Here is a 20,633-nt window from a genome sequence, read left to right on the forward strand (position 1 = left end):
GAGACTACTATATATTTAATAAAGGATAAAACAAATGAGTACTTATAGACTATTCCAATTCTATCATTCCTTATGTCCTTGAGAATCCAAAATTCTTGAACTTGAATTGGAAGTATCCATAGTAACTCAGGAGATACGTAACTAGTGGCATGATGAAGCTGGTCTGCACTAGCTGGTGAGAACAGATTGTACACATTTCGTCCCAACTCCACGTTCAGTGACTTCATGTTGATCTATCGAAATCAGCCATAATGAGAGTGTTTATACCATGAAAAGTGGGAAGTGCTACAAATCCAACTTAAAAAAAAAGACTCAGTTGTTGAACATTTACCAGTGGGTATCGCCACTCTTGGCATCCAGAGTTCACTGTTAAAACACTATTTCTCACTAAAAGAAATCAGAGAATCTTGGAGAAATGGTTGGTTTGAGGTCTGAAACAGGCAATGTTTAAGATGAGCCTAGAACAAGTTGTCATACAGATGACAGAAAAGCTATCAAAGATACTGACATCATGTCAATAACACTCAGGAACCAAACTTGAAAGACTCCCACTGACCACAGAAGGGTCAATTTGAACTTCAACAATGATAATAATTGCAATCAAATTCATTTAAATTCATTGCCCTTTAATGATATTTAAACAAAGAATCAATCATTTTCAGAGGATGATAATGAATCTGGAAAACTGGTAAATGGATGGAATAAATCAAGTATTTATCTTGTCTTTCCTATATTGACTATGCCACTAAATATCCCAATAGAATAAATGAAAAATGTCTCTTTATAAAAGCATTCTACCTAATAAATTCATATGTACAAATAATATAGTAATACTATAATAATATAATACATAATAATATGATTAGTATATTATATAAATAATTAGAGCTTCACTATATGCAGTCCCCAGTGAGCAAAAAGTTATAGGTTATTACACGCTCGTGGCTGCTCAGATCACACAAAGAGGCACAACGAGAGATGACGTACCTTCCTTAGTCTTACCAGAGTCTTGAAGAGAAGGTGAATCTGATCTAATCTCTGGATGCAGCTGGCAGTTTACAGGAAATACCAAGGGCAGGGGACCATGCTGGGCTGCACAGGAGAGCTTGGGATCAGCAAGGTTCAGACCATAGGAAACTCCCCAGTCAAATGGCCCACATTCTTCAGCAGGTAAATTGTAAAGAAATTAAAAGGGTGGAGGAGGAATCTACAGATTAAAAGGCATAACACATTTTTAAAAAGCAGGCAAGACTGAACTATGGTTCGGTGTAAGAATGCACACTTGAGCAATAAAACTATAATAGAAACTCAAGGAAGTGATTAGTATACAAATCAGGATAGTAGCTTCTTGTGGAGAGGGTGGAGCCTGCATTAGGACAAGACACTTAGAAGGGGCTTTGGGGCTGGGAAACAAAGTTCTGTTTCCTGGTCTGGGTTATTTTCTTGCTTTGTAATGATCCACTAGTCTGTACATTGGATTGGTGAGGTTTGATGTATCCCTTTTTCATTCTACAGTATGAATATTTTGTTAAATAAAAATAAAGTTCTTGCCCTCAAGGAGCTTAGAGGAAGGTGGGGATGTAAACAAGTAGCTTCTAGACAGGTGACAAATGCTACCAGACATATACATACACATCGCTACAGAACAGCCAGGGAGCTGAAGCAGCTCAGCCTGGCGGGTCTGAGAAGCCTGGGGGGCTGGGAGGAGGGACACACCAGCTTGGCCTTGACAGGAGGGCCCTTCACCAAATCTGCGTTTAAGAGTAGCAGAGCTCAGAGACCAGGCTAAAGGGATAGCTGTCACTCTGTGCTGGCTTCCTCCAGGCAGTTCAGCTTACCCATCACGTGTTAATTCTGGCATTTGCTGCTCCCTTTCTGCCCCAGCAGTTGTTGAGAGCAGTTTCCTTTAAGATGGTGAAGGTTAGGATTGTCAAATGAAGAAGCGTATGTCCATCTGTGTATGTGAATAGAGGGCTTCTGCCTTCTCCTTATTTTTAAACCATAACTTCATGGATCGCCTAGGAGGAGGTGCCATCTTGATAGGCTTGTTCTTGAAATAGAGTGGCTGCTGCAAAGGCAGGATCTTATTCCTACGTTCTCTGCAAGTGCCTGGTGCAAATTTGGAAGTCCACCCTTGAAGCAGAGGGAACAGAGGGATAAAACAGCTCAAAGAAGCAGCCTTCTTGTTTGGACTCTTAAAGCCTTCCTCCAACCTGAACCCTAAGCCCCAGCTCCGCAGCATGGCTCTGCACAGATCTACCCAAAATGGCAAGAGTGAGCGTTCAATTATGAAATCTGATCTATGCACAGGAAAGAGGGAAAACACACTCAATTTACTAGGCCACATTTCCTGAGAAACAAAGGAGAGGAGTGTGATTTGTGTATTGGAATTGAAGAGTGAGAGGGTGCGTGAAATCTGGTGTGTCCTCTGCTAGTTTTGTCCAAGGATGCTGTGTAAACAATAGTGTGGGGACTCAGCAAGTCAACAGCAAGTGGGACCTGGTTTTCTGCAGGAATGTATGGGCTTGGAGGGCAAGGCTGGCTTCCACTACAGGATGTACTTATTCTTCTCCACCCACCTGCCATTGATCCCTGACCATCTGGTGCCAAGCCAGCACTGAAAGCTAAATGCACCCTGGAAAAGCAGGTAAGAGGAGATGAGAAGAGGGGCACCTATGTGTTTCAGTCAGTTAAGCATCCCAACTCCTAGTTTCAGCTCAGGTCAGGATCTCAGGCTCCTAAAATCAAGCCCTATATCAGGCTCCATGCTCAGCAGGGAGCCTACTTAAGATTCTCATTCTCCCTCTTTGCCCCTCCCACACACTTTCTCTCTCAAATAAATAAATAAATCTTTAAAAAAAAGAAGAGAGTTGAAAAGCCATCTGTTTACACATTCCTTGATCTGCAAAATGGGACTATAATTCTCACCTACAGTTGTAAGGAGAAAATAAGACATAGAAATGCTTTATAAATGGAAGAGTCCGGGGTATATTCTTTTTTTTTTAATTTATTTTTTATTTTTATTTTTTATAAACATATATTTTTATCCCCAGGGGTACAGGTCTGCGATTCGCTGGGTTTACACACTTCACAGCACTCACCCCAGCACATACCCTCCCCAATGTCCATAACCCCAACCCCCCCCCCCCAACCCCCCCCCCCCCCCCCACCCCCCCCTTTTTTTTTTGGCCCCCAAGTCATTTATGGTTTGTCTCCCTCCCAATCCCATCTTGTTTCATTTACTCTTCTCCTACCCCCTTAACCCCCCATGTTGCATCTCCATTTCCTCATATCAGGGAGATCATATGATAGTTGTCTTTCTCCGATTGACTTACTTTGCTAAGCATGATACCCTCTAGTTCCATCCACGTCGTCGCAAATGGCAAGATTTCATTTCTTTTGATGGCTGCATAGTATTCCATTGTGTATATATACCACCTCTTCTTTATCCATTCATCTGTTGATGGACATATAGGTTCTTTCCATAGTTTGGCTATTGTAGACATTGCTGCTATAAACATTCGTGTGCACGTGCCCCTTTGGATCACTACGTTTGTATCTTTAGGGTAAATACCCAGTAGTGCAATTGCTATGGTCAACTAATCTTCGACAAGCAGGAAAGAATGTCCAATGGAAAAAAGACAGCCTCCGGGGTATATTCTTGAAAAGCCTATACAGAGATAAATACACTTCTGTTCTTTGCACAGCCATGCAGTGATGAGTACTTTATCCAAATAACAAGACCGTGTATCAAGCTTATACATACAAACACATGCAAACACTCCCAGTAGGCACAGTCTTCCTACACAAGCCCAGACACTATGCTTCATTAATTCACTCAGGTATAACATCATCAAGGCTTCATCATTTTGAGCCAACTGTCTGACCCATCCCCCAGACAAGATGGAACATTTGGCAGCATCCATTACATTAGACAGTCCTGGGTTCAGGGCCAAATGGGCTTACCTTATACCTCCCCTCACCCTAAACATGATGGCTTTGGGAACATAAGAGACCATGTTCTTTTTCTTCCTATTTAAAATTTTTGAATCTCCTTTGTTGGGCACCACTCCAGAGAGAGAGCATCATGTTCCATCCTCGCCTAATCACCAGTCACCTGGGGGGCTGAAAATACAGACTCTGTAAAAGACAGAGTCACAGGCCACTCCTAGACCTGCCAAATCAGAATCTCCAGCAGAGGACTTGGAAATCTGAATTTTTTTTTAATTTTATTTATTTATTTGACAGACAGAGATCACAAGTAGGCAGAGAGGCAGGCAGAGAGAGAGGAGGAAGCAGGCTCCATGCTGAGCAGAAAGCCCGATGCAGGGCTCGATCCCAGGACCCTGAGATCATGACCTGAGCCGAAGGCAGAGGCTTAACCCACTGAGCCACCCAGGCGCCCCGGAAATCTGAATTTTTAATAAATGTCCAAGATGATCTTCATGACGAAGTGAGTTTAGAAAAGCCAAAATAGAACATAGCTCTTCAGGGGCACCTGGGTGGCTCAGTGGGTTAAGCAGCTGCCTTCAGCTGAGGTCATGATCCCAGGGTCCCAGGATCGAGTCCCTCATCAGAATCCCTGCCCAGTGGAGAGCCTGCTTCTCCCTCTCCCTGCCACTTTGCCTACTTGCGCTCTCTCTCTCTCTCTCTGTGTCAAATAAGTAAATAAAGTCTTAAAAAAAAAAAAAAGGAAAGAAAGAAGAAGAAAAAGAACATAGCTCTTTAGGGCTCACAGAGATTTTTAAAGAGGGCCAGAGTGAGGGCGTGTGTTCATCTGCCCAAGCTGCCATAACAACATAGCATAGACCAGGTGGTTTACACAACAGATGTTGATTTCCTCCCAGTTCCAGAGGCTGGAAGTCTGAGATCAGGGTGCTGATATGACTGGGTTCTGGTGAGAACTCTCCTCTGGGCTTGAAGAGGGTTCATCTCCCTGTATGCTCACTTGACTTCTTTGTAGACATGTGGAGAGAGAGCAAACAAACTCTGGTATCTCTTCCTATAAGGGCAGTAATCCCATCATGGGACCCCCTCCATGACCTCATCTAACCCTAATTACCTCCCAAAGTCTCCCCCCCACCAAAATACAATCACATTGGAGGTTAGGGCTTCAACATAGGAATTGGGGAAGAATCCAAACAGTTCAGCCCATGATAGGGGCAATGGAGCTTAGTCCCCTTGAAGGGGCAGACATTCGTTTGTCGAGCTAGATCTTTGCTTGCGGTTTTTGCATCTCTCCAGTCTGTGTCATAGGAAGCATAGATGTGAGCAAGCTGTGTACTCATCAGTTTTGGCAACTTACAATGGGTAAAACATGATTTAAAACAATTAAAACAAAAACTAACAAACAAAAGAGAGGAAGAAATCAACATAACCAGGAGTTTTGGACGTTAATTCAGTTAAGCACTAAATTTAACTCTGGACCTTCTGATAACTCAGGCCAAAGGAGAAAATGGCATCTGTTAATTGTCTTCCTTATTGCATGCATGTTAAACCCTGGGTAGAGTTCTAGCTTTTACTTACATCTCCTGAACCAAACTGCTATTCCCAAATCTATGCCTTTTGGATGAGAAAAAGTCATTGTTTTTTTTTCCCCCAGAGCTTCACATTTCATCTCGATACATTTCTAGCTTATTAGAGAAGCAAAACTAGCTGCACCAAAAATACCCAATGGGGACTCTCCCTCCCCAAACATATACTAGAACCTGATGAAAAAACACATTTTGCAAAATCAGCAGTTGGGGTTTTTTTGTTTGTTTTGTTTTTTGGGTTTTTGGGGTTTTTTGGTACATCAGAAGAGTTTTCTTACTCTTTAATAATTTAGGTAACCCTGGAGATCTGGCCACTTTCCAGACATTGCTCAGCAATAAAGGACTCGGAAAATCACTGATTCCTCAATTCCAAATCAGATGTCCAATCAGACAAGCCCTGTTTGTTACTCAGTATCCCTGTAGCAGAAGAAAGATGCCCCATGTGATGAAAACGTCCTTGATCCCAGACCCAGCTCTGCCCTTAACTATCTGGCTGGGTTCCAGTGAGCAATTCTTTTCCTCTCTCTGAGTCTATTGTCTTCCTTAATTCAGCAACTATTTCTTGAACATCTAAAATGTGCCAAACATTATACCCAGGTGAATGGATCTTCTCAAGGAGACCACAGTCTGGAAAGCTCTCCATTCTAAATGCAATTGTCCATTTCCTCATGCAGATGCCTCATTAGTTTGGAATATAAAACAAAAACCAAAACATGATTTTGAAGGAACATATGAAGGAACAAATGAATGAGTAAAACACAAGATTATTTTTTAACCACTTTATTTCATGCCATTCCCACTCTTTTCATGGTCCCCTCAGTCTAATAACTCAGGCCCAAGAGATCAATATTCAACTCAACCTTTCTTAGCCATTTATCCTCAGAAAAATCTTATTAGTTAGCTATAATCTGTCCCCTTTGTCTTTTCTTGTCAAGTTACTCAGAATCTACTTCCCTCATTCATATTTTCTATACCAGAAATTCAAAAACATCCACTGAGTACATAATATATGGCAAGCACTGGGCAAACCAAGAAATTCAGCATAGATTCTGTGCTACATCTGCCATGGCTCTTCATGGCACTTGGCAAATCTCACTTACACCACACGGAGTATGCCTCAGGCCTTTGCGTCACAGCAACTGAGACACCAGTGCAGCCAAAATGGCACCGTGAGTTTTCTAGAAGAGTCCTACACCAACAAAGTCTGCCCACCTCTCACCTACTACCTCATGCTAGCTGCCCATACAACAAGTTTTAACCCAAATACTACTTTTGGTGTAGGTGCCTTCAATTTCCCACCTGCGACCTAGCCCGTGAGTCCCAAGGCCACACCAAATGCCCAGGGTGCCATTTCTTCATCCCTACCCTCGGTCTCATTTCCCTGTTATTATCCAAACAACGATTAAGACACCAATTTCTCAGAAGTATGGCTTAGAGAATAAATCTTTAAAATAAATAAATAGCATTGGAATAGCACATAGAGTTTAAAACCATTTTTAAATAATGTTATTTCCCATCAACATTCACAGCAATACTTGAAGCTCAGAGGCGCAAGGCCACAGGTCATGCTGTCAGTAAAGGGGCAGAGTTGCCAGTTAGACCGAGACGTTCCAAGTCAAAAACCTGTCCAGAAGAGGCCCACGGTACCCCATTTGGTTCAGGCCCCACATTCATAAAAAGCTACACATTTCATCGTTAAGTGTTAGCTCTGATAACATTACACACAGAGTCAAAGAGATACCTCGTCGGGATTAAAAGAAAAATATGTTCCTTACACAATTCTAAATTTGCGCTTTACCTTTGTAGCATTACTGTGGTATTTTGGCATTTTAATATGGCGATATTCTGAGAACCTCAAACAGTGGAAGTTGCCCAGGCCTCTCTCTAAAACAATTAGAGCCTTGAAGAATTTCTTCATTTTTTTTTTTTAATATGATGTCTCTAGAAATGTAGCTTACCTACTGTCACATCTCCATCTTGAAACAAAATTGGCTGATTTTCCTTGGTTCACACACCAGTTGTACATGTATGTCACCCACCTCATCTCCCAGGAAAAGTTTTTTTCCACTGACCCACACACACCATAAACCCTAATTAGACCATATGTCCTCATGAGCCCCTGCGTGAGAGGGTCTGCTTCTCGTCAGCATGGACGAGGTCTGCAAGCTTTTCTCTCCAGAGAACCAGCTGGTCGCATGCATGATTCTGCCCTGATAATTTATCTTTTGCTAGCGATGTTGGTGGTGGGTTCAAATAGCAACAGGAGCCTTTGGATTATTTAAAATCATTCTATCTCTAGGCCTCAATTCCTCCAGGGCTTCCAGAGTCATAGATACATACGCTCTCCAAAGATGTTACAGGGAAGGCCAAGCTCTCAACTTTAGTATCTTCCCTGGTCCTTTGCTGGGCACAACAGCCTCCCATCTAAAGGAATTGTCAAGTTTTCCATTTGTGGCTGGAGTTATAGACTGTCTTGGGCATCTTTTCAGTCTCTCGATTGCATCATAACTGGGCTATGTTCAGGAGCATTCCCTGATTTATTACCACTTCGGTGGTGAAGGATTTGAGGCCAGAGGCAACAAGATTCCTGGCTCTTGGGGCCTGCACCTTCCCTCTGTCCTCCCATGCCCGGGGCATCCCAGGAACAACAGAGCCGTGTCCAGCTCTCCATGTGCTCCAGTAGAGCCATCTCCAAGATCTCCTCGCGTCCTCAGTGCCCGGGGGTGACCTCGGATCTTCACGAGCCGACCAATGTTAACTGCTTTCCATTTTTTCCCTTTCCCTATTTATTATAGCTTTTCAGAAAGTTGATGAGGTGAGATAGTCTCCAGCCCAGGAAATAATATAAGGCTTAAAAGTTGTGTCTGATGGAATGGTGAAATAATTCCACTACTTTCTTTTGAGAAAAAAAAAAGAAAGAAAGAAAGAAAGAATAAGACAACCCAAGACAGCCTCTAGGGGGTTCACTATTGCTAGATGGGAGGGAAGCATAACAGCTTTAGATTAACAGGGTTTTCTCTTAAGTTGTTAGAGCACTTGGGGATGGAGAGATAAGAAAAAGAGGTGCTAGACAATAGAATGAACCTGGCACCAGCTGATTTACGTACTTTTTGTATACAGACACGTTGATGTATGAAGTATAAAGCAACCGCGTTGAATAGTGAAAATAAACCATTTTGGAAAACGATCTATGTTCACTACCCAGTTCTAAAATGACTGAACATTTTATGAAATACCTCTTGCTTCTTTGTGAAAATTACTGGTGGTTTAAGCTATGTGTGCAGTTTTAAGAAAACACAATCCTTTCTGCTATTGTTTAAGATAATTCTTAAGAAATGCGTTCTCAAACAGATGAGACATTCAGGGAGGCAGGGGAGGAGAAGAGGAACATTTACCCCTCTCTCTGGTGTCGGCTGGCCCAGTCCCCATTTCTTTTTGATTAAAGGCTACCGGGAGGGCTGGAAAAGTGTGTGGAGCAAAGATTATAAACAGCAATTCTGGCCGGCCGAATTGCCTCTTGAATGAGGGAGTAGGGGATTTAAAGGTGAACAGAACTGTCTCTTTCGCTGCATGTGAAGCTTTGTGCTGTGTGGGAAGCGAAATTCTAACTTCCTTATGGCAAGTATTCCTTAACAGCCCTTGCAGATATCTGAAACCAATTTTAACCCACGCGGGTCCTCCGCTGACCACAACGTTACCTGAATGGTGTGGTCCGATTTCCAGGCTGCTCACCAGTCCTCAGGCCTATGGGGTGAGTATCTCCGCTGAGCGGGACAGGCTTGGTGCCTACTGATGAGCCCAAGAACCTCAGGGCTATTAGTCCCCAGACTGAGGAGGAAGCATTTTAAAATTCACCACACCAAAAGGTATTTCTCTTTTCTTTTCAGATGCTGCTGATGTGGGCTCATTCTTTTAAAAATGTGGTTTTTTTATTGTTACCAATATTTTTAACCATAAAATGAATAGAGAAAATGTAAAAGAAATAATATGTCCCCAGAAACTGCTGTGGTTTGAGGTTTTAAGTATTAGGCCTGTGCTTTATAGCTCAAGGGAGTGGATTAGAATCATTAGCAACAAACCAGGGTCAGGAATTGGAGAGGAGCAAAATCTTGGAGTTTGGGGCACCCTTGGAGGTTGTCCAGCTGCCCACCCCCTTTGCATAAACAGAGAAAAATGCATCTCAGATGTGCTCTGGACACAACAGCCTAAGGCAGTGGTTCTCCAAAGTGTGTTTCTGGACCAGCAGCCACGGCATCACTTGGGAACTTGCTAGAAATATGAAGTATCAGCTCCCCATCCCCCACCCTCACCTCAGAACTCTGAGCTTGGGGCCCAGCATCTGTGTTTCACTGAACCTTCCAAGTGATTCTGGTACAGCCTAATGGTGGAAACCACTGACCTCGGTCACCTACCCAGGGATCCTTCTGTGAGTAATTTTTTATGGTCTTCCCGAAGCCAGTGAAAGAAGATTGGAGATCTTAATTCTTTCCTTCAAGGAAAGCTCTGTCTGAGGAGAGGTATGTTGGCCAGATCTAGTTCATTTCTGCCATTGTCTGCTATCATGACTTCCAACCATGTTCAGCTTTGTGACACTCATCCCAGGAAACATGCCGTGAGGACACACTTCTCAAATAAAATACAACAGTAACTGTGTTTTGAGAATTTAGTGATGGGCACGAGTGTTACAAAACCAATGCTGAGAATCATTCTGTGCACTAAGGTGCCTCCTCTAAATCCTAACTCCTCTCAACCTGGCTAGGTACCAGTTCAAGAAATCCACCAAATTTTATTTTATCTCCCTTAACCCAAGGAGGCACTCAGTGAGCACGTGCTCTCTACCAGCTTTCACATCAGGCCTGGAGGCCTCACGTGGCTATGTCCCTGGGCCAGGTCTTCCATGGGAAATGCTCCACCACACCCCCAGCCACAGAAAGGCTGTGCCCGCTGCCGCGGAACCTCAGCATGGCAAGACAGGGCCATTAAGAAGGGAAAACAAGCACCCTCCATTCTTACAGTAGAGGACAGCTCTTGTTTTCCTCATAGTGAAGTGACTTCTCTCTCTTCCCAAATTCCAGGAACAGCTCAAAGAGGAAGATGTGGAATGCATTGTGAATCAGGACGAACTGGCCATGAGTTACCAGGAGCAAGCCACCTCGCCCTGCAGCCCTCCAGCGGGCCTGGGGGTAAACCAGAAAGCTTCCCCGCAGACTCCGAGCAAGGACAACATTTACGAGGGGGACCTCGGCCTAGGAGGCTACGAACTCAAGCTTGAGCAGACCCCAGGTCAGTCCCAGCTGAACTAACGGTGGCCAGTGCAGATGTAATCCCAAGTCATATGGGCCTCACAGAGGACTATGAGCCAAGCTGGGGAGACCACGTGGCCAAGAGGCTGGGCCATGCAGTAAGAAAATCCAAACTTTGTCACAAACATCCTCCGGTGCCTGAAGAAGTCAGAATTTATTATTATCTGTCTATATTATGCAACTGAATTTAAGTTTTTGACAGCAGCCATTTTTATTGGTGAATTGGGTGGGGGCTGGGGTGGGAAGGGTGAGAAAGGAAGCGAGTCGGGAGTCTAGCTTCTGCAAGGATAGAACAGAGGTGCTGGGGTCGCAGGTGTTTCTTTTCTGTCTGTAGCTCTCCAGGCCCTTCACTCTGAATTCGGATTTTATTCCCTTCGTTAGGGAGAGTTTAGAAATCAGGAAAAAGATTCTGAGCATAAACCTGTGGGCTCCTAAGCTGAAGGAAATGCCCAGCTATTTAGTAAATGAAATTTTTGTATTACAAAGACCTAGACTCCCACTTGCTCTTAATGACTTCAAGGCTATTTGCAAAGCCCACGGAAGGGATTGATACCACTGTTGTTGGCCTCACAGAACCCATGCTGGGTGGTGACCCACTGTTCTCCTTGACGTTCTTTTCAAGCCGCTTCTCCTATTGAAGGAAGGGGTTGGTTACAACTGCTCTCCACCTTGATAGGACCCCTTCCAGAGAAAGTTGTTTCTTTTCCCATATTATAATTTGTCTGAAGAATGAGCCTTCCTGTCCCTGCTTGCATCCGAATCACTTCTTAGCCCTGTGGCAGCTCCCTGTGCATGCTGAGTAATGAGATTCTGCAGTAGAGGTTGGTCACCACATGACAGGAGCCGGTGCAGGAGTCCGGCCCTGTCCTCCGATTCCAGCTCTCACAGCTGATGAGCAGAAGCAGAAGCTAGACGAGCAGAGTTCATGACGTGTAAACCACTGAGGAGTCAAGGATACAGCATCAGGACTCCTCTTCCCAAAGGTGGCTCATGGCCCATGACAGACAGACCAACTCGATAGCTTTTAATTCAGCTGCATGACCTGTGCCTTGTAAGCCATAAAGATACCTCAAGCCTAGCTTCTCTTGAAATACAGATGTTAATATTAGAGACCAAAAAAGCAGGCTCCAGTGTTCGGTGCCCAGGCTATGATTGGTCTACTTCTGAAGGAGGTAGGGAATGATATCTTCCTCAGGCCCAGACCTCAGAGGTAACATACGCTTTGCTAACCTGTTGTTAGGCTATTAACCATGGTGGTGTCAGGCACACTGCTATGTACATCGATTTTCTTACTTTCCAAATAGTACAGGGCACAACTTGTTTTATACTCAGTTAAGTATAATATGGTCATTCCAGGTGAATATGGCAAATGGCAAAGCATGAAGTTTTCTAACATGACTTAATCCTAATAAACTTTTGCTATAAAGTATGATTGTGTTGGCCAATGCTTTATTTAAAGACATTTTCTCTGCCCATGGCAATTGGCAGATCGAAGCCTTTATACTTGAAATGCCAGATAAAGTGGACACTGAGAGATAAGATAAGGGAGATGCAAGTGTCCTGTGGCCCGGGAAGAGCCGGGGGGCTGGCACGCCAAGCCACTGAAGGAACAAAAGAGAGCACCATTGGGCTTGGGGAACATGGCAGCCAGAGATAGGAGAGCTAAGTCAAGCAGAGTGGGACAGCCTCCTCCTTTCACACTTGCAAGTGACCAGAAATCATGAAGAGCTTCAAAAACAGAGGGAGGGAGTTCTGGAGGAGAAGAAAAAGGAAAGTCAAAGGATAGGGATTCATCTTGTTTCTGCCCTTATCATGTTAAAGGAAGAGATGAGAACTTGAGGGGTGTGTGTGTGTGTGTGTGTGTGTGTGTGTGTGTGTTGTGTAGAAAGACACACCAGGGAAAGAGAAGATCCTCTCAGAACAGCCAAACATTAGTGAGGGCAGGAGTGGAGAGAAGGGAGAGAAATACGACCTATGAGATGGAAATGAGAAGGGTGGGGAGCGGAAGGTACCCAATCTGAAGCCAGCAGCAATTCACTAAGAAGACAAGGCACAACTTCCTGCCCACTGGAAAGCCCCCTAGAAAAAACTCTTTTTAGCTGAATATCAGGAACCATTACCAAGAAGAGTAATGAGGGGCTGTTTAATCTGGGTCAGGCCACTTATCCCCCTGACTCCAGGTAGGTAAAACATTGTGAGTCTGAGGAAATTGTGCCCTTTTCAATCTGCATGCTCTAGTTTCAAGACGCAATCACCAGCCTCCTTCCCTCTGAATCAGCCCAAGACCCAGAGAGAGGCTAGCTAGTGTCCCAGTTAGCAATTCATAAAACCAAATTCCCTTTATGCTCCTGTTGTGAGGGGTAATAATTTATTATCTTAAGATTTTGTGCTTTGATTAGCAGCATGAGGACTGTGAAATTCAAACCTATTATTTACTGCCAGCTTCTAATGAATAATAAAGGCAAAGCTTTATTCAAGTCACTAATGCTTGCCCTCATTATTAGAGCTTTAAAGAGGAGCCTAATTAATTAATTGACTGATGGTTTTTCCTTGAGCTTCTTACCATGTGTACATCACATAACACACACACACATACACACACACACACACACACACACACACACACACACACATTCCACTAACTGTCAGACACCCAGCTATCCCCTCTGTAGTGTACCCCTGGTACTCAGTACATGTCTGAGCAAGTCAGAAGCCTCAGTGGCCAAGTGCCATTAAGGTCTTCATTCATGAAGTTTCTAATACATTCTTGGAGTGCAATTTGATAATATAAATCAAAAAGCTGAAAATTCAAATGCCCTCTGACCCACTAATTTCATGTGCAGAACTTTTATTCTAGATATTTGAGACTATTATACATATAAAGAGTAGTTACTAAAACACCTTTAATTGCCTTCCTGTTTAAATAAAACACAGCACAGCCATTTCATGACACAGCATCACATGTCCTGATGGAGAATGATCTGCAGGATATATTGCTAAATAAAAATAGCAAGGTACAGAACAGAGTGCACGGTATGCTGCCATTCTGGAAGATTAAAGAAGAAATTGGTAATATAATTGCCTCTTAAGAACTGAGGGGAGACTTAATTTGTCACTTCTGTACCTTTGGGGTTTTGTACGCTATAGATGAATTATTTATTCAAAAACAAATTAAATAATAATAAGAGTCCTATGAAATAACTCACTGAAGTACTGAACTATGATAAGAAGTGGAATAAAAACCAGAAAATGTGTTATTTTCACCATGATCTCTGAGACCTTGAGAATATAAAGTGTAGCACCAATAGTGCCCGTACCTTCTGGGTTTACTCCTCTGCATCACCCAACACACATGGACATAAACCATGTAAAAGGTCTTTAAAATTCAAAGACAAATATGACTCTGTCCCATCCATCAAATAACTAGTAGAAGAAGACAGAACTTCTAAAAAACAGTGGGCTCCTTATAAGATACCAAAACATACAGGAAAGCTATAGTGACCAAAATTGTATGGTATTCACCCAGAAATAAGAAAAGAAATCATGGGACACCTGGGTGGCTCAGTCGGTTAAGCAGCTGCCTTTAGCTCAGGTCATGATCCTGGGGTCCTGGGATCCAGTCCTGCATTGTGCTCCTTGCTCAGCGGGGAGCCTACTTCTCCCTTTGCCTCTGCCTGCCACTCTGACTGCCTATGCTCTCTCTCTCTCTCTGACAAATAAATAAATAAAATCTTAAAAAAATAAAAAAGAAAGAAAGAAAAGAAATCACAAAAATCTACTACAAACTACAGACACAGACTCATGAATATAGTTAGAAATTTCATTTATTAAAAAATGGCGTTATAATATGGGCTGAGAATAAATGGGCTGTCATTCACTAAGTAGTGAGGACCAATGGAAACTTCTCATGACAAAGACAATAAACAAAATTTTAAGACAAACTTGGAGAAATACAGGCACACACATATGTACATAATTTGTGTGTATGCCTGTGTGTATCAGATTAAGGATTATTCTTCAAAATATACAAAGAATTCTTATCAATGTATGAGAAACAAAAAATATTCTTTCAAATATAAAAATATGAAAAGAATATGTAGACTCTAACATATATATCTTCTATCCAGACATTCTAGTCTATAGAAAAGAAGTACTTGGTAACTATGCATAAGGAAGCATACGAAGTGATATTCATTGTGGCACTGTTACTGTAAATATTGGGGAGGAAGGTACCCTCGATAGCAGAAGAGTTAACCACAATATTCTCACACTAGGGAATTCCATGCAACAACTACACTCTGTGTGGAATGGGTCCATATACATGCACTCACATGGAAATATTTCCAAGATAAATCGCTAGTGAAAAAACAGTCTGGAATGATCTACAACAGACTGATAACCAAGAGGGGAATGAAATTACTAGGGCTGAATCAAGAGAGCCTTTGGTTTATCCACATTATCTTTAATTTTTATAATGATGCCATATTCATGTATGGTCAGTTCTGAGAGTGGTCCTGGCATCAGGATGGGGGAGGGGAAGGAAGGCATGGTCAAGAAAGGCTTCAAAGAAAGAGTTACACATGAGATCTTGGAAAGATGAGAGAACGTGACCAAGCATATATGATTGGTGCTGGTCTGTGGGGCAGGAGGTGAGACTGATCACTAGAATGCGGGAAGAGCATTCCAGTTAGAGGGAACAGAATGAGCAGAGACAAAGAGGTGTGAAGCAACCGTGCACATTAGAGGAAATATAAGCTATCCCACCTGGCTCCCATACAGGTTGTTTGTGTTTGAGTGCAGGAAAATGGAAGAATAAGATATTTCTGGAGGTGTGGGTCAAACTAAGGACTCTGAGCCTGATCTCGTGACAATGGGGAGCTAATGAAATATTTTAAACAGGAAAGATAATTACATGGTTTGTGGGGAGATGGAGTACAAGTAAGCCTGGAAGAGGTATAATAGCCCAGCTGGGATGCTATTTCAATAGCCCAGGAGAGAGTTGATGAGAAACAAATAAGATAGAACCAGGGGGGATGGGATAAACTTCAGAGCTAGAATCTACAGAGTTAACAACTGCTGGGCTATGGAAAGTGAGGAAGATAGAGGAGCCCAGGATGAGTCCAAGCTTAAGGCTTAAATGATAGCAGATTGATGGTTCCAGTTCATTGAGGGTATTCGGAAGAGGAACAGATCTAGGAAAAGGCCAACAAATTCAGCTCTGGACATGCTGAGCCTGCGGTTCTTATGGAGAGCTGCATGGATATACCCAGATGTTATTTACATGGATCTGAAGTTTAAGGGTAAGGTCTAGCCTGGAAATGTCTATTTGAAGGGATAAGATATGCATCGCATCTTCACCAAGAGTTTTTCAAATACTACATGAACTTCCTCACCTTTCTCTAACTCCTGCAGAGAAATTCCAGTATGCCTTCCCCACAAAAGGACCATGCCAGAATCTTTGCAAGCATACACATATTTATCTTCAAAGGCACCATAGTGATTTTCATTCAAACCCTGGGGAGAAACCACTGACAAGAAAAAGAAAGCAGGAACAGGACAGAGAACTGGGGAGTGCGAAATCTAGCAGTTGGACAGAGTATGCACCTGGGAAACAACCCTTAGAGAATCCCCTACTTGGAGATCTGGCATTCCCTTGCGACAAGGGTTAGATACAGAAAAATACTGATTTCTGCTGTTACTGTGCGTGTGACCTTATACAACTGCCCTACCTTTCCTTCGCTGTGACAGTCAAGTTCACTTGTCAGCTAGGCTAGGATAGAACCCCCAATGATTCTGCCAAGCACTAATCTAGGTGCTGCTATGAATGCATATTTTGAAGGTGTAATTAACGTCCGTAATTGGTTGACTTTAAGTAAAGGAGATTATGCTCCATAATCTGGGCGCACCTGATTGAATCAGTTGAAAGGCTGTAAGAGCCAAACTGAGGCTTCTGGGAAGAAGCAGAAATTCCGCCATGGAATTGTAGCTTCATCTCCTACCAGAAAGTTCCAGGCTGCCCATTCTGAAGGCCTACCCTGGGCTGAGGTTTTTCTTCCCTCATCTGCTCTCTCACCTCTTCCTCCTCCCCATCTCTCTCTAGACTGGAACAGAAGGACAAAGTTTATAAGAGGATGCTCACACAAAATTAAGGAAATAGGTAGATTATTTGCTGAATTCGAATGTTTTGGAAAGGAGCACTTTGGGGATTTGTTTCTAAAACACACACCGCATGCTATATTCTGATTAACTCTTACCTTCTCCAGCTGTGGCACAGTTCAAGGGTAACGGCCGTTCACAGGATGGCCCGAAGTAAAATCTTGAAGTACTTGTGAGATTAGCAAAGAAACTTCTCAGGTGTTTGTTATTCCTAGCCAGGCAGCTGTTTGGCTAGCGTAGCCGAGGTGGCAAGGAGTGAGAAGCTTACCTATGGAAGGTTCCATATATCTCCCAGATATTGTCCATCAGCCTGTCATTCATTCAGTCGGACAAACTGCTGATAATAATATAATAATACTGCTGATAATCGAGGTTAGGAATTGCCAATGTCAGCATCATTATTGGGATAAATAAAGATGGACCAGATGAGCAATGATAGAGTCCAGAGTCCAGGAAGCACACCAATTCAGAGACGTCTTGGCTCACCTCGTCACACAGACTGATTCGTTTTAGCCAGGAGTGGAGAGGTGGGGAGCTCCAGTAAGCCAGCCTGTAGGTAAAGGAGGGGAATGGACCATCTGAACTGCACTACAGGGGTCAGCTTCTGTGCAAGACAGCATCCTCCCCAAGGCTCCCCACTCCTACAACTGGTCACAGTAGGAGAGATCAGCTTCAAATACCCTCTACTTCATAACATGGCCTAAGGCAACGCAGTCCTACGGTGAAACTCACCAGCCCTTAGTTGAGCAAAATTACCTCCCTGAAACTCCATTGTCCACTCAGCATCTTGCAGATGGAAGCATTCAGGATATGCTAATTTCACAGAACTGACCTGAATTAAATCCTGCCTAGATAGAGCTCTAATGTACCCAGCACTATGTCTAGAAAGAAAAAGGAATAAATGACCCTTTGATAGGCACCTCACTTTTCCAGCTGTGGTATCACATTTCAGCCTCACGGCAGCCCCAGGAACTTCAAATTTCAAGTCCTGCTTTCTGTGCATGGAGCTGGGAGACAGAGATGTTGAGTCCTTGGCCTAAGATCACACAGTTGATAAACAGCAGAGGAGAGTTTTGAACTCAGAGCTGCATAGCTGCAAAGATCAGGATTATTTCCCCTATACCAGACTGCAGGCAGAATTAGCACAAGTCTGTCAATATGCACCAGGAACCCTTGATGCCCCAGCGCTGGGGACAGGAAACTTCACAGATACACTCAGCTTCCTAGGGGTTTACAATGAAGAGACCAGAGACCAGAGAATGACCACACACAGAGCAATGTAAGCCAAAGGGAGCTGGGAGACCCCAGGCTTCCGGGCCCTGGATCATCAGGACTGGTTTGGTACTGAGTGGTAAAAATCTAGGTCAACACAGCTGAAGAAAGAAGTCTTCACTTGTATAACTTAGAATTCCGGGAGTTAAAGTTAGCTTTGATGCAGCTGATTATAAGGGCACAAACCAGGCCATGAAGATACCGAGTAAGGGACAGGAGGAACTAGGTAGGGAGGTAAGTAGGAGGCCATGGGATCGGGCTCACAAAATTCAAAACATGGGAGATGAAAGGAAACTAGAGATAAGGGAACAAACCAGACAATCCTGTCCTAGGTGTCAGAGGTGGGGTCTTGTTACAACAGCTACTTGTGACCAACCAAGAATTACCAGACCCTAAAAAGGAAGTAAGCCATTGGAGGTGTAATTATCACTAGTCCTTATTCTATGGCACTATCTATAGAGATGTTAAAAAGATTTGAGTTCCCTGGTTAGCTTTCTATAAAAGACCATGCCTAACAGCCCTCAGTGGCAACCCTGTTGGGTCCCCTCTCCTAAGAGCTTTTTCAGTATCCTTGCTTAATAAACTTCTATGGCTTTACTCACTCTCCTTCATCTGTAAGATTCATTCTTTGACTCTGTGAGATAAGAGCCTCACTCTCCCGAACCAATACTTCCTCTCTCTCTTTCTTCCTCTCTTTCTCTCTCTCCCTCCCTCAATGACTCCCCCAACACACACTGCTCTTCTCTGGTTTTGCCTTGTTATCTCCAGACCCACCCAACAGTTGCAAAGATATCCACCAGCAGCTCTGGACTCCCATTATTCCTACAGCCAATAATCCCCAAACCAGGAAGACATTTTTCTCTCGATTGCTCTAGCAAAATCTTAGGAATGACAATGGTTGGCCTACTTTGTGTCCATCATGTGTCCACATTTACATGGATAGTACTCACCCAAGGGACAAAGTTATCGAGTTGGCCAGCCTACATCACGTACCCAGCCTATAGAGTATCAAGAACAATCATTTCAAGGACAGTTCCTTCCATAAAGAAAAGCCAAGTCCTTTTTGTTGCCCTGTCCCATGTTGACCTGTGTAGACAATATGATACTGTGGAGATAACAGTACATAATTATAAAAGATGTTTCCCCTTGTGCCTTCCGGTCTTAGAACAGTCTGAGGGGAAATGAGTCACCATGTTGTAGAGACACTAAAGCAGTCCCATGGCAAAGAACTGAGGCCTCTTGCCAACAATCAGCACCAGCTTGTCATTCACGTGAATGAGCGACCTTGGAGGTGAATCCCTCACCTCCTTCGAGCCTTGCTATGACCACCATCCCGGTTGACAATTTGACAGCAACTTCATGAGAAAACCTAAGCCAGAACCCCCCAATGAAGCCCCTCGCAGATTCCTGATCCACAGGAACTATGTGAGTTAATGTTTGCTGTGGTTTAAAGCCACTAGATTGTGCAGTAATTTGTCGTGCAGCAAAGATAATTCAGACAAACAGTTCCTAAACAGACAAAAAGAAGTCTATAGTCTTCTACACATTTAAGCACACTTTTTTCTAGCAGAACACAAATCTTTGCTTAACGGATAACAGTCCTGGAATACCAGAGCTTTTGGTATATGTCAGCTCATATATATCGGACTTCCCCTACCTCTAATCCCTGAATCCAGAACCAGAAGGGATGGTAACAACAAAAGCCACAGTCATCCCACCCCCTCTGAGTAGGGTCGGCGGTCACCCAAGGTGGCCATACAGCGGGGTGAGTGACTGGTAGGGGAACCCCTGTGCAAGTCCCCTGAGCTACATGCTAGATGCTATTGAGGGATAGAGAGGTAAGCAAACTCTGCCCCTGATTTCCAGGAGCTTACAATCTGGGCACAGGGATAAAGGGATAACAGTGATCTCTCATGCCACCCATAGCAGACTTAGGCTGAAGAGAAATCTGGAAAGGAAAAGGATTATGGTACCGCTTCTCCACCTGGCTTAGCCCTGGACTCACCTGGAGAGCTCACGGTCTACTGAAGCCTGGGTCTCAGCCCCGGTGATTCTGACTTCGTTGCTCTGGGCTCTGGCTTGAACAAAGAGATCTCTTAGAGCTTCCCAGATGATTCTCAGATGCAGCTAAGGTTGGGAACCACTAGATTACAAGGACTTTCTAGGAAGGAGAGACATGATCTGGGTGCAGAAAGTCACAGAAGTCTTCCTAGAGGAAGTGGTGGTCAGGATGGGCTGCAAAAGCTGGAAATGTGGGGAGGACCATCTAAGGAAGAAGAAGAATGAACAGGAGCAAGCTGTGACGGCCAGGGGCTGACGCCTGTCCGACAATATCACATTTGCTGGAGCAGTGAGGAGCACATTGGCC

General features: G+C 43.6%; 1 protein-coding gene across 3 annotated transcripts in view; it reads left to right on the forward strand.

The window, feature by feature from the left end:
* LOC111147846 (solute carrier family 9 member A9) overlaps positions 1-12,187 on the forward strand; it is a 536,315-nt gene extending 524,128 nt beyond the window's left edge. For 2 of the 3 annotated variants that reach the window (XM_022504100.1, XM_022504104.1), the window contains exons 15-16: positions 9,180-9,285; positions 10,610-12,187. In XM_022504100.1, the coding sequence (XP_022359808.1) occupies positions 9,180-9,285; positions 10,610-10,837 (334 nt within the window). In that variant the 3' untranslated portion in view covers positions 10,838-12,187. Of the gene's footprint in view, positions 1-9,179; positions 9,286-10,601 lie in introns of all 3 variants that reach the window. The other variant, XM_022504114.1, reaches the window with a different exon arrangement.
* The last annotated feature ends 8,446 nt before the right edge of the window (positions 12,188-20,633 follow it).

The sequence above is a fragment of the Enhydra lutris genome, unplaced genomic scaffold, assembly GCF_002288905.1.
Source record: "Enhydra lutris kenyoni isolate GAN:26980312 unplaced genomic scaffold, ASM228890v2 scaffoldscaffold2, whole genome shotgun sequence".
Taxonomy (NCBI): domain Eukaryota; kingdom Metazoa; phylum Chordata; class Mammalia; order Carnivora; family Mustelidae; genus Enhydra; species Enhydra lutris.